At 49.4% G+C, this 15,087-nt stretch overlaps 2 protein-coding genes across 2 annotated transcripts; both read right to left on the bottom strand.

The window, feature by feature from the left end:
* Positions 1-1,672: 1,672 nt before the first annotated feature.
* On the bottom strand, positions 1,673-2,623 carry flbD (putative MYB family conidiophore development protein FlbD; the record flags this gene model as incomplete). The annotated part of the gene is made up of 1 exon (XM_022635236.1): positions 1,673-2,623. One exon carries the CDS (start codon positions 2,621-2,623, stop codon positions 1,673-1,675), a length of 951 nt encoding a protein of 316 aa, XP_022484847.1.
* A 6,009-nt stretch (positions 2,624-8,632) lies between these two features.
* PENARI_c021G04450 (uncharacterized protein) lies at positions 8,633-13,661 on the bottom strand (the record flags this gene model as incomplete). Its single annotated transcript, XM_022635187.1, has 3 exons — positions 8,633-9,256; positions 9,307-11,908; positions 11,956-13,661. The coding sequence occupies 3 exons, from the start codon at positions 13,659-13,661 to the stop codon at positions 8,633-8,635; spliced, it is 4,932 nt and encodes a 1,643-aa protein (XP_022484851.1).
* Between the last annotated feature and the right edge of the window lie 1,426 nt (positions 13,662-15,087).

The following is a 15,087-nucleotide window of genomic DNA, read 5'->3' as shown; positions in this document are numbered from 1 at the left end:
TGAAGGGCAGAATGCTCGATCTGATTCGGTGGATTTATGGCTCAGCTCCCCATCAGCCGATGGTGGCTTACACAATTCAGGTTGGCATACGACCCTCTTTTGTCATTCTCGTACAGTCTTCTCTCGCACAGGGTACCCCCGCCCATACAGGATGGTGGAGCTGAATATCCCGTGTAGTGTCACAGAATCTTGCGCGCGATAGGGGGTTTTCCGACGGATGGGTCATTGGGTGGATATGAATGTAAGTTACTGTATGTCGACGCAAATGTGCGACTCAGGGCGGCAAAAGAAAAAAAAATGAAACGAAACGAAACGAAACATATGAAACAGACACGGCATGTACGGAGCACCAGTATTAGTATATGCATATACGGGTACAGTCTAGACAGGCCACACAGATGGTAAGTAATAAAAGACAACGCATGTCGGCTGTTGTCCAGATCCAGGGCAATCCATCTCAACGGCCCAAAACGCCCTCGCGGAAAGCGGGAAATCGCGACCCGGGCGAGAGGCTTGCATGCACGAACACCTCCACGATCCATGCAAATCCCCATCAGCCCCGCCGTTCATTCCGGTGACCAGTCCGGTTGCTACATCGGCCGCGCTAGTCCTGACGATTGGATAGAATCACCCGTCTACAAGGCTGTATAGCGGGAACAAGAGAGGGGGTGGCCAACGAACTACTGTACACTGGCGTCCTAAGGGGCAAAAAGGCACAGAGCAGGGTAAGAGAAAGAGCGCGCAAGAGGCTAAAAGTGGAAATCAAGCCGGTGTGGCGCTGGACAGACACGATCACTGGCCTTCGGGCTCCATGCGTCAACCAACCCATTCATCCACCTGTTACTTTTTACAATGGAAGTAAGCAGGAGTGGAGTTAAAACGTCAATCATAACCAAGATCGGGATAACGGAGAAGCACCGTTTGATTCCCCGACGAACCTCTTGAATAAACTTCCTTTTTCCTTGGAATATACAGTATTTAGCGTGTGCATATGCATTACGTCCCAAATCCTCTTTAGTCTGGATGCATATTGTAGACGTACAGATAGACCTAGGCCTTTACATTGTAACTTACCTTGTACATCGTACATGGTGGGTCTGGCTTGGGCCTTGGCCTGAACTCCCTTGCGTCCGTCCTCGTGAACACGGCGTGTCTGGTGGCGCATTCCTCATGGGGACCCGTGCTAAGAAGCATTCTTTGTAGGAGGTACCGTATGGCTTTATTATGGAACATGCTTTTGGCAACGTAGGACCAAGTCTAAAGTGTAAGAATATAGTTTACAGGCGCTATCAAGTGCACCAAGGCAAATGGTTCATTAGAAGCAAGGTATTAATGCCGTTCCAAATATGGAATATAGCATGGAGCGCCTAGTTATCTCCATTCCTAACACACCAATTACAGTCACTGGAAACCAGAGTCCGAAGGGGAAAAATGATTTTGAGGATCAGAATCATGGTAATACACATTAAGAATATACAAAAGGAAATCGTAATAGCTCCCATCAAAATAGACACAAGAAAAAGCGAGCGCGAAGCTTTTGACAAATATACAGTACAGGCATCCATCAACGGACCCGAGCGCGAAGGGGAATCAAGAGTATAGGACAAGTAGGAAAAGGTGAGAAATGAAACTCGTCACAATCATAAAAATGGAAGGGTTTTCGGTGTTGCTTTTAGTTGAGCAAGCTGCTGACACCCATGCGGGTATCACGAGCAGGCTCGGCTCTGGCAGACATCCAGGACTTGGAGATGTCTGTAGGCTGATGCCAGGAAGCCAGAGTGGGTTGATGGGCCATCCAGCGCTTTGAGGCCATGTCGGAGAGCGATTCGAGAGCCCGGGTAGGGTAGCTGGGCGAGTCTTCCACAACGTGCACGCTTGGCCGGCGGATTTCGTACTGGGAACGCAAGTCGACTGGCAAAGGTAGGAGTTGAGGAGAGGGAAGAGTGCGGGGCGAAGAAGAGCAGACGGAGTTCTGGTCTGAGATCATGGAAGGAGGGTCGCAGGAGGTAGCGTTGGAGACCTCGGAGAAAGCGGGCGAAGTCAAGGGAGTTTCGATCGGTCGGTTGATAGAAGGCAAGGTGTAGATGGGAGACAATTGGCGGGGCGCAGAAACCAAAGACTCTCTGCGGGAGTGGGAGTATTGCTCAGAAATGGCAGACTCGATTGAGTCGGTCCATGAAGGGCGAGAAGAAGAGACGGAGAAGCGAGAACGAGAAGGGCTCGTCATTGAGGCGCGGTTGTAAGGGGCCTCGATGCGGCCGCTATAAGTGCGGGAGGTAGTGGGGGTGGACAAGCCACGCTTCTTGCGGTTCATGCTTCCATTCCACCAGTTCTTGACGGCGTTGTCGCTGCGGTTTCCGAGGCGGCGGGCGATCTCAGCCCAGCGCTTTCCCATTTCATTGACCATGCGCTCGATCATCAGCCCCTCATCGGCGGAGATAGGCTCTCGGTTGAGCGAGGGCTTCAAGTTTTGGTGGAAGCGCTCACGACATTGCTTGGGCGAGCGGTAGTGCATATGCTGAGAGATGCGAACCCAGTTGTTAGGTCCTTGTTCACGGACCAGTTGGACGAGAAGTTGGTCTTCCTCGGGAACCCAAGGACCACGGCGATGTGAAGGAGGCATATTATGTGGAAAGAAGGTAGATGGAGAGGAGAGGTGAGAGTCGAAGTCAAAGTGTTGTGAATGGAGTAAAGTAAGGCGGGAGACAAGGTATATAAAGATCAGAAACCAGGGGCACGGGTCAGGAAAAGAAGATCAACCAAGATCTCGGAGCTGACAGTTCGGAACAATACCAGACCTGAAATACCAAACTATTGTAATCTATAGATCGTGGGGTGTGGAAAAATGCTCCGTTGGGATCTTCAGTACGACCCGGGAATCCGGGCTGAGGAAAACAGCGTTAAACCGGTAAGGATCGGACGTGATCGACCCTGAGCCCCGTTGCTGGAATTCCAAATCATTCTTTATTCTTTTATTTTATTTATTTTATTTTTATTTGATTATTATTTACTTCCTTTTACCCTTTGAGAGCGTTTGATGTTCCCAGGGTTGTGGTATGAAAAAGGACATTCCGATAGTGCCTTATACTTGATAGTATAAGATAGTACAGTATAGAGTAATCTATTCAACTTCACTTCAACTTCACTTCAAGTTCAACTTCACCTAGCCGTATGCTGTATATCCTACAGTATACATTATGCACGGTACGTCCAAGCGCCTCTAAGAAAGGGGTATACCTAGTAAGCCAGGGGCAGATCTGGCTTCCGAACTGACAAGCGACGTCCCAGATTCCCCTCAGCCAGCCATGCACAACACTTTGCGACACGATGCCCCCCCGATCGACGTTCATCGGTCATGTCCGAGCTACCATTGGCTTGATCGGGATTCTACTTCCTTATGGTGATCCCACAAGTGGGGGAGTGGAGGTCTGACAAATTCTGTCGGTCTCCGTCCGTGAAGATATACATGCTACACACAGGTAAAATGTTTGGATTTCAATAGTATGGGGAAATCGGTGGCTCTGATGACAGGAAGCTTCGACCCCCGAGCAACGCCGAAGCCACATCTCACTCCCTAACCCGGCACTGTGGGTAGACGATTCTCTGATTTCATATTTCATCCCTGGTGTTATGATGTGCCTTGCATGTCCCGCCAATCACCGGGTCAAATAGCCTAAACAACCGTCACGCAGCGTGATCGCTTATAATACAAATAAAGTAAATAGATATAGAGTTAAATATTAATGGAATATAAAATAAATACCCGCATGGGCCACCTGTCACTGACAGCCCCATGGATCCATACAGAGTAATCTCGAAACTACACACACGGGCCACGATGTGACATTTTACCTACAAATGTATGGGTATATCCTTTCCGGGGATCTAGTGGTTAGTCAAACTAGGGCAAATGGGGAAAAGAGGGGATATGAAATAGTGAATACAATAGTATACCGTACGAAGCAATCTATTTCCCGTGTCATACTATTTTCAGCCTAAACACTGGTGTACCATGCATCAGAGATCGGAATCGAGGGGATCGAGGTAGAGATCGACGTGTGCGAAGTTTCCAGACTACCAGGTTAGGCATGTCGCAGCTAGGATCTCCACCGGTGGAAACCGTTGAAACGCAAGCCACACCTTTTTTGCTTTTGTAGGTAAAGAGGGTACCAGTAAGAACACTTACATGCATGATCCCTTCTAATTGGTCCCCAGTATTTGTCATTGCTAGCGGGACTACTGAAAAGGGTAAAGATGTGCTGGAAATCTTTAATATATTTTCCCTTTTAATCTATTTCGAACTGGGGAGTGTATAGATTAAAAGATCGAGAACTATCTATAGATCCAGTGGGGAACCCCTTTTTTGTCTCTTTTTTGAGATGTTTGAGAGTTGAGATGTTCTGAGACGAAGGATTCCGTGTAGCCATGTGGACAATCCTCGTGTAGAGATCGGAATTCCATACTTCTGGAAAAGCCGTTACTGAAAGAACCCGTCATCCTGGAATGCAACGTTGACTAGGGACTAGGGTGTACCCGAGATTGGACCTGTCACATTGGATTTTAGTTTATTGATTCCTTTATTGTTTCGTGTGCCAATCAGAGACACGGTAAGTATTTGAGATAAATCCTAGTCGACCTGCAGGGATCACCGCTGATCGTTAGTTCCGTGCACGATTATAGATGGATGAAGCAATGGTTGTCTGGATCTGGAGCTCGAGCATCGAGCGTTGATCTAGACAGCTCCAGTACAGCTTGAGTGGAACACCGTATGCTTTACTGTATAGTATACATGATGTAATTGCCCCTTGTCACGTGTGATCTATAAGTTATCATCATTTCTAGTTACCCATTTACGGGCAATACAGTATATATAATAGTATAATAGTCATTATACATTTGTGACATGTTGACATAAGACATTGAATCGAAAATTCCAAGTAGCCCCGTAATTGGTGGGTCTCCTCTCGGGCTTCAGATTCGGGGACCACTCCTATGGTGCCCGATCTGTGGGAAACCGTTTGGGCCTACGTTGTCCCGCTGTCACATTATTTATTTATTTTATTTTATTTTATTTCATTATTTATTTGTTTTACAATAGTCACACAGTCTTCGTATAGATCTAAGCTACTATATTCTATATTTTTATATTTCTACTTTGGATGTCTATTCCACATCTAGACAGTATTCCGTTTCTACTCCGTATTCTATTTCCAACCTCCTTTTCTAGGCAATCTCAAACAAAATCGATGGAGAACGGGCCAAGGTCCCGCACGGGAAGGGATGGCATGAACCAGTTCGCTTGGGAGATCGAGTTTACATGTGTACAGCGCACATGTGCAAGTACCTGTACTTGTATAGAGAGGCGGATGGGCGGTACAGCTTCCAGCGGTTAGCCCTATCCAATGTAAACTCAATGGTTATCCATGTATGGAGAGAGGAACCGGGTATTGCGTACTGGGATGGGCAAGTGGGTATTGTGTCCTGTTTTCTGATTTATCAATTCCTAGTTTCGCCTACTGTTCAAATAGGTAAACGGTAAATAGTGTAAAGCCAATGGTACATGTAAATCCCTGACCGTTCAACGTCACTCTAGGGGCCGTGACGAGGAGGTGGAACCGGTCCGTCGCAAATTCTGTCACGGATTTTTTATCAGTGTCCACCGGACCCTCTAGACCGAATATCTCCATTGCAAATGGTTCGAGGCTTTTGTCGGAGTTTGGGTCTGGCCCCTTTTTGGAGGCTCAGGGGTGCTAAAGGTGAGACTCGAGACTTAGGCTCGGTTTGCAGAGGACTGAGGGCTGAGGGCTGAGGGGCGCGCGTAACAACGGCCTCCCGTTTGAGGCTGTACTGTGTCCTAATTGGGGTTCTAGTTGCGAAGCCATGCATTACTCTTCCAACTATCTCGGGTTTCTAGTCCCAAGATTGAGAGATCCCGGATTTTTTGTTCCATGATGCAATATATTACTATTTACATACTCAGCTGTCTATACAGTAATAGGGGTTGTGGGATCCTCAGCCACGTGAGGGTATACTATAGACTATTCAGGACATTGTAGTCGTTCTTCGCCTATATCACCTACATCCGGAATAATAGATCCAAACAGGAATGATACACATTGTACGGAATACAGAATACAGTAAAGTCAACCCAATATAATCACTTGACCAACACGTAACACAAGCCTTTTAAGTTGCAACAAATCCCGCTACGTCGATATATACCTCAACCTTAACAACACCCTACACCAACAACAACCACCAACCAAACCAATAAACTCCAATAATTAATCTACAAAACCTAGTAAATAATAAACCTCAGAAGCAAACAGCCAAAAAGCCAGAACGCCAAAGACAGCGGCTAATCGACCGGTCCAACGCAATTCACAATCCAGTGGCTGACACCCCCACCCGCGCCACACCAGTCACAGCACCGCACGACAGGGCTGGCATCCGCAGTGGCCACGCCGAACTAGGATACAGTATGAGATATGACACCGCACATGGGGTGGCAATGCCACAGGTGGAGCGGTACATGATTCTCGTGGGCGTGCGAAGCCGAAGCGTTGCGAAGCGAACGGGCTTACACAGCTGAGACCGCGGATGGTGATGTGGTTATGCAAGGGATTTCGACTTCGGTTTTGTTTATGTATATGCATGTATGTATAGTATTGGGTTGGGCTGAGTTGGGTTGGGATTAAACGATCAAGGAGATATTTACATGTACCCAGCTCATGGATAGAAAATAGTTATTAGTAGAAACACATCATTTCTCTTGGCTATACAATGGAGGTGTTTAACCTTCGAAGATCGCCGCGCTCAGACACCAGTACATGTATGTATGCACATCACCGTTTCCCGTCACAGTCACCATCACCACAGTACTATTATACGTGGTAGGTACACGTGAACTGTAAATCATATCACACATTCACATCCAAACTCAGATGCACAACCCCGAAAACCGCCCATAAAATTCCCATCCCAACCAAGTTCCCGATCCAAGAAGTAGATTGCAAATAAATCCCCGACACTCGTGGACCAGGACCATGTGGACGAAATCTCGCCTGGAAAGCTGCAGCCCGGTCCCAGGCAAAGGTGATGAAAGACGGCAACGCACATATCCAGGTCCCCGAACCCCCGAGCCCCGAGGGGAGAGAAAGAGAAGGCGAGACACAGGTATTGCCATGTGACATTGCCCGTGGGACTGGGGCTAGGGGTAGTGGGATTTGACCTTGCTGGTTACCATTTACCAGTTACCGGTTACCAGTAGAATCTTATCGATTTCTGGACTGCTGTATGTTGGCTGGAACCGGTTAGCCAGTGACAGTGGCAGTAACAGCCATGGCGCAAGGGATATGCAATAGAGCCGATAGATGTACGTGTGCGTGGGGGTGTGCATGCGAATATCCTGTTTCTAGTTCTGGTTCTGGTTCTGGTTCTACTTCAGCCTCAGTCACGCGTGTCAATTAGACTAGGGTAGCTTGTTGGTTGTGTTCTGTTCTGGTTTTGGCGTTGTGGTAGGTTGGCATGTGCTATGCTGTATTCTTGTGTTCGTGTGGTAACTCTACTTAGATTCGATATATCATTCCAGCGCCAAGTACCCAGGTTCTTGGGATGGTGAATTAGACGGGAAGGCGTCATCCGTGTCTCTCTGTCTCGTATAGCAGTTCCTAAAGTCAGGAGATATCTGTCTCAGGACCACCCATCACCAAACAAACCCCGTCTCGGCAAGGCAATGTCTCGGATTGAGGGCATGACAGAGGACGCCAGTCAATTCTCGTCCTGTAAAAGCATTGACGGATTGGCAGGGGTTAGCGATGGGGATAGTGCGTATTGGCTTAGTTCGGTTCGGTCCTACATACAATGAAATTGGTCCTGGGTATAGTATGTATCAGTATCAGTACCAACCTAAGCATGAGTATCGCCGCCAGTACTCCGTACCGGCACGAGTATCAAATAAGTACATGCACATACACTGTATCTCGGATAGAGTGATGTGGACACAGCTTGATACAGTACATGTTCCACCCTGGAACGCATGGTGCAGTCGGGGATAAGTGGTATTGTAGGGAGGGGAAAGGGCAGGAGAGGGCGTGCTGTGAGATGTCATCCTGCACTGGTGCAGGAGGAATGTGTAGGTTTAGCATGGCGACCATCGAAGTAGCTGGGTATTCAATTCTGGTTAGAGTCGACCGGACCTGTTGAAACGAGTAGGCATGGTATGGCAAGCCGAGCATGAGCATGAGCATATGGCGACAGGGATAGGGATGAGATGAGAGAACAAATGTGTTGTAGACATGCTATTCAATATATTCAGCACATGGTACAAGGCTACTCCGTACATAGAAAACTTTCCACAGTCCAAGGGCAGGGAAGGAACTGCTGTCTCAAATTCAAGCTGGACAGACTCTTTGCATAATTTCCCATGGTACAAAAATCACAAACACCACATGTAGATAATCCTAAGTCCATTACATAGATGACCGAACCCAAAACCCAGAAATAAAAACGGTAGATATGACCCAGATGCAAGAAGATGAAATGAAATAGAAGTCAAGTAGAGAAAAGAAGAAAAGAAAAAAAAGACAAAGAAAAAAGTAAATCGCTCAAGGGGTATAAATCGCTGTGCACATCATAACCAGATATCGCCTTCTTCGCCATTGACCCATTGTGCCCACACAGCCTCATAAGCGTCTTCAAGGTCACGCACCCAGCGCGCCGTATCAAAGAGCTTATTCTTATACCGCTCTCGGAACAGCATCTGTCGAAGCTCCGGCAGTCGACCGCGGCCCTCGCCAGTAGAAGGATAATGCAGATCCATACAAAGCCGAATAGCCTTGTTCTCATAGTCCTCGACGGAGCAAGCAATCAGATCATCGCGGGCATGCTGGCCAGCCTCAGATTTGGGAAGGGCACTGCTGAGAATACTGCTCGCCATGCGCGAGCACATCTTGTACTTGTAGCGTGGGAGGGTGAGCAGCGGGGTGCCGCTCCAGAGGACGTCGGTGGCTGTAGTGTGGGCGTTGCATTCGGGGGTATCAAGAAACAGGTCTAGGATCTTCGCTCGCGCGATATGTGTGTTCTTTGGTGCGACGTCTGTGAAGATGATTCGGGATGCCGTTTCTTCACCGGCCCAGGCTTTGGCGATGTCGCGGAGGTTTTGCTCGCCTAGGTCTGGGAAGCGGAGGAGCCAGAGAACGGCATTGGGGATGCGCGCTAGGATGCGCAACCATGTTCGGAACGTTGTGGGTTCAATCTGGCGGCGGTTAGTTGAAGTCAGGGCGAAGTGAGCATAGCAAGACATACCTTGTACAGCTGGTTGAAATTACCCAGGATGATGGTATCATCGCTCAGATTAGGGAATAGTTCCTTGCGCATCTTCCACCGTCGGGCTTGCTCTTCTTCCCAAGATACATGCTTTTCGCCAGCATCTGGGGCACTCTGCCGGTGATCACAGCAGAAGAAAGTATCACGGGTGAAGACAATCTTCTCTCCGTAAACCCAATCCTCGAGCTCCTCGCCATTGTCCTCTTCCAAAAGACGTTCCTCAATACGCATCGTACGGCGTCCAGGGCTCAAAGTCTCGGGCGGAATGGAAAGAGTGTCGGCAAGAATGTAGTCACACCACTCAGCACCAAGGGTGCCCGCAAAGCCCATGAACGACATATGAATGGGTGCCGGACGAGCTGCAAAGACCTCATTGCGAGCGCCTCGAGTGTAGCCGTTCAAGTTGACCAAAATGTGGATGCCATCCTCGACAATCTGCTGGACCAATCGATCAACTGACCACCCACTTGCATCATGGAAGACAGATGATTCCTTCTCGATCTGCTGACGATGCACTGATTTGTCACTGGGGGTGGTAGCATAGCAGTATGACCTGACCCTAGAAGGATTGTGCAGTCCAAAGACCGACTGCATCAAATGTGCAAGAGGATGGTTGTTAAAGTCCGACGACACATATCCAACACGAAGATACGGACTCGGCGGAGCAGGTGGCGGGAAGACTGTGGGAGGAAGCCACGGAAGTCGCAGAGTTGAAGTCGAAATGCGCAGACCATTCCGTTGGGAGATCTGACGGATCTGCTTGGCCGACAAGGGACAGGTGAATGTATGGAAAGGCAAGACTGTAGGAGCACTAGGAGCAGAAAGAGCGCCAGGAAGTTGAGGCCGACGGTACTTCGAAGCAGGGTAGTCTTTACCATAGACATAACGGTCCTGGTACCATTGCCAGGTAAGGGATCGAATAGCTCGTTCGATGAGCCGAACAATCCGGGATCCTTCCCATTTCTGCCCAGCCCAAGACTGAAAGAGCTTTTCCAGGGAGCTTCGCTGACTAGAAGAGAAACGGCTAGAATCTAAAGCGGGAGCCAACTGTAGACACAACTGCTCTGCCGTGCTTGTAGTCAACAAGCCACGGCCCCAATATTCGCCTTCTTTGAGTTGCCGATCAACAATGTCGACAACCCTCTTAATCCATCCAGATCCGGTGTCAGTGCTGAGAGAATCTCGAAGCATCCCCTTTTCATCGACATGCCACCGGTCGCGGAAGCCACGAGCATTGGTGATACCACCGCGGCCGACCCAATTGCATACGGAGTTCAAAGCATTCGCCAATCCGCAAACCGCCTCGGCAAACTCGGGGTTGACCTTGACGGCGCGCTTGTAGTAGGAGATGGCATCATTGACCTTGCCAGCGTCCTTAACCGCATTGGCCAGATTTGCCAAGGCAATATCGAAATTACCATCGCATTGAACAGCCTGCTCGTACATCTTGATAGCAGCCTGAAGTTGGCCGATATCCTTAAGCAGACTGCCAAGATTGGTGTAAAGATGGGCATGTCGTGAATCAAGGTGCAAGCCATAGTTGTAGTATGCCAGGGCCAAGGATATTCCACTACCAGGAACAACACCGGGGATCTCAGGATGCTGGCTCTCTCCGTTCGGGCGGACCAAGCCTCTGGCGGGTGGATTGTTGTGAATACCGGCCAGCAAAATACCCACATTGTTAGCGGTAGATGGACTAGGCTGAAGAGAGAGGGAGAGGTAGTAGAGGGCCAAAATGTCCCGCACGCCAGGTGTAGACCTAGGTGTTCCTGATGAGACGTTGGACATGCCATCCTGGTAGATCTTCGCCAATGAAAGAAGAGAGTTACTGGTAGTTGAAATGGCCGCATTGCGAGCCATACCTTCAGCAACAAACTGCAGCCCCGGCGGCATCCCACCAGCTTGGAATACAAGCTTGGCGGTTTTCAATGCTCTATCGGGGTAAAGGAGAATGCTTTCCTTGGAGTCGTGCTCTGTTTGAGGATATCCACTGGATCCACCAGAAAAGGCAGCAAAGATCTGCTTGATAATGCTTTGGATGCCATGGCGCCTTCGACCAGCGGCGATGAGAACTGCATCCTCGAATGCAGACGCAGCGCCGGCATTATCACCGAGAGCATAGAGCATGTTTCCTTTGGCGTGGATCAAAGCTAGCATTCGTCCATTGTCTGAACCAGGAATTGCATATCCACTGGTTGCGAAACCAATGGGCTTAGCATCTGGCGAGCCAGGTTCCAAACCCTGAACGCGTCCCATGTCATCGTCGTATTCGAACGATGCTTTATCAAACATGCAGACATCGGACACGTTACTCTCAGCATCACTTTCAGGCTCACTGGCATGTTCATCCGTCTTGAAGCAATCGCCATCCTTGGGGTGGCGAAGGGAGTTCTGAACGAAGTCAATAATATTGACTGCTTCCTTGCCTCGATGACTGCTGCACAGTAAACCGATCAGGTGTTCGACTGCTTCGAAGAAACTTGGACGTAATTTCACAGCCCGCAACCAATTTTGCAAGGCTTCCTCTCTTTGATCGAGTGCCAAAAGGGTTGCAGCGAGGTTGGAGATCGCTTCTACGTGTCTGGTATTTGTTAATATTGATTTTCAATCAAAAGGTGATATACTCACGTTGAGTCGCGTGCGATGATTCTAGAGTACCATCGTGTGGCTTTGTGATAGTCACCTAAGCCATAAGCTAAACAGCCTCCAAGGAGCATCCCGTCGATCCATTCCCATCGGCTTTCTGCACACAAATGAGATAACATGTCCAGGGCGGACACAGCATTGGATCCCGGGGATCCCTCGTTGAAAAGCGTGCCACAGGCTCGAGTAAATGGAGATACACCTGTGGGACGACCAGTGTCGCGCAATCCGAGCATTTGTGTATCGGACCCCCTGTTATGGGCGAATTGATTCAAAGATGGGCGTCGACTGTGGGCACGGGGTAGAGGTATTTGCTGCGCATCATGCGGCCTGGTGTTGCCCATGGCATGCAGTTTCTGTCGTTGAAGATCATATTGACTAGCGGGGTAACTGTTATGACGGGTAAGATCCGGGGGAGTGGGTTGAGAGAAATCAAGGCCGGGTTGGCGAGGAGGTTTAGGGTAAATGACAGGTTTCTGGAATCGGGGATGGGCATCCGCGGTGCCGTTGGAGATGCTGTTGCGGCGGGCCTGATGGATATTCGCAAGGAGATCGACATAAACACCATGGGCCCAAGACAAGACCTTTTCTTTGAATTCCACGTTAGCTGCTACAGCAGGCCCTGGCCGTTGGAACCCATGTGTTGGCGGGCGGCTGTTCCAGGTGATAGGATCATTCAGAGGCTGCGGCGCTTGCGGTGGAAATGCCGATGCAGGTCGGTTGACACGGGCGTGGTAAGGTAGTTGATCGGAATGGCGTGGAGGAAAGTGGGTTTTCATGAGAGGATCCTGGGGTAATCCGGGCATAGATTGACCCCATGCAAGCCCCGGGTCTGCACGACTGCCTAACGGCACTTGGGGTTGGTTAAATACCGGCTGGTTCAGGTCATAAAAAGGCTGGCCCGTAGGGCTCAGCTGCTTTGCAAACGGGGTCGGGGATTCGTAACGTGCATCACGGAAGGCAGCAGGACGGTATGGGATATACACCCCGTCCGGCCAATACGGTCCATAGGGACCACCGCCCGCCGAAGCGGTTGGTCCAAGGCATGACTGTAGAGTTGCTGGGAGGACTGTGGGCACATATGCCCCGTTCTGTAAAAGTATGCGTTGATTTCCATGCAGAGGTAGACTCTGATTTAAGACCGAGTCCACCCCCGGTGGATAGTTGACCGGACGAACCCAACTAGTCCCATTCGCATCCTGAATAACTTCGCCAGGCATCGCATTGCCGTCGTTTTTGAAGACCGGGGGAAAGTTCATGTGTTTGGTGGCGGATTGGTCCAACATGGGCTGCCAATTTTCGGGCTGCATCCCAGCCTGGGACAGAAATTGGCCCGATTCCATCGGCGAGACCAAGATGTGCTTGGGTGCTGGCTGGATTGTGGTATCGCCCGGAGTCCCATCGTACCCCGCGGCCAGAGTTCCGTTGGGAGTCTTCCGTCGCAGGGCATGTTCCCCCCCATTTGCGGTGGAGCTGGAACCTGACGCATCGCGGGAATCGAGACGTTGCACCGGGTGGGGGAGTTGGAGGCGCGATCGAGAGAGTGGGTTCAAGAAGGATTTGGAGGGGTCGTTGCGAAAGGGGAGACTGTCGCTCGCACCGTACATGGGCTGAGAGCCATCGTGAGTCGGGTAGTGGTGTGTGCGGTGGTGCGGTTGGACCGTGGGGAAAGGCGCGACGGTTGGAATCATCTTCACGAGTCTTGGGAGGTACCTCGATGCCGAGGGCACAGCCAAAGACTTTAACACATCAAACGGGACATTCAACTATCATCCTTGAAACGTTTCCGATGCCTCATTATGTGATGCCAGCACTGGAGATGTGAAGCAGCTTTCACGTCATTCGATAAGGACAGGTGGAAAAGAGAAAGACGCAAGGGAGACAGAATGTCCAGCCCACGATGTTGGTATCCGAGAGGATCAGCCAATAAAAGGCGATCTTGGCGAGGATTGCACAGGGGATAATGAAGGAGGTCACAGAGGGAAAGGCAAAGGAGAGAGGTGAGGAAGAAAAGATCAAAGTTGAAGCTGAAAGCGCAGTGGATTCGGGTGGGGGGTGAGAATCGAAGTAAATTAATAGTGCAGGCAACAAACTATAACTTAGTAACTTAGATGGAATAGTAATAGGATAGAGTATAGAGTATAGAGTATAGAGTATATAATTTATAACATAACTGCTATTCACTGCTAAATACCTCTCTATAACTACTAACCCATCGCCATCGCCATTCACCATAGCCTCACCTCGCAACTCAACTCATCACCTCGACCCACATCCAACGGTCTCTCTGGCCATCCAGACGCCCTAGTGGATCATTGGCTCCATAGCTAAGGCCCCGCCGATAATCGAGTGCCCGTTCACGGATTCTGCTATACTCCGTCGAGTATGAGGTTCTATCTCTTTGACTATACTCAACACTCAACGTTTCAACAAGACTTCAACCACACTCCTTCATCACTCCTTCAACACTCCTCTCCTATAAATATATAACCGCTCAAGCCCATGTCGCCCCCTGCCGCCTCACCTCCGATCCTTTCCTAACCCGGCTGAATTCTGGGGTTAGCAAGGGAGGACTATTTTCCCCTTTGATTCGTATTATCTGAATACCTGGACTTTAACTACTGCAGATCCTCATATCAGAGTCCACATGTCTCTAGACACTGCACACGGTCGCACTCCAAGTCACCGAGAATCTATGTCACAAGTCGAGATCAGCACACCCTGTCGCGTCCTTGGCCTGCACGACGTTCCTCTGTGGATGCGAGTCGGGTAGTACAAGAGAAGGCAGAATCAAACAAGGAGTAATAATAAATAATAAATACTCTGCATTGTAGGTCATATTAAGAGAGACAGACAAGAATCACAGAGACAGAGAAGAAGAGAAACAGAAGACACGGACAGATCCACACGATATTCCCCGGCTCCATTCGTCCCAGTTATCCCAGGGCACTTGTTCCATGGCCTCAATAGACTGCGCCAAACAGGATGGAGAAAACACGAAAATCAAAGCGATCAGCGCTGCTCCACATGTGGATGAGCACGAACATCGTCTTATGAGGGGGTGATCACCGGTGGAGTATGATGATTAGTGAAAAAAAATATATAAAATTACACGTC

This window comes from Penicillium arizonense, assembly GCF_001773325.1.
Source record: "Penicillium arizonense strain CBS 141311 chromosome Unknown PENARI_contig021, whole genome shotgun sequence".
Taxonomy (NCBI): Eukaryota; Fungi; Ascomycota; class Eurotiomycetes; order Eurotiales; family Aspergillaceae; genus Penicillium; species Penicillium arizonense.
The sequence above is the reverse complement of the archived record's forward strand: the minus strand, read 5'-3'. Positions and strand labels throughout refer to the sequence as shown.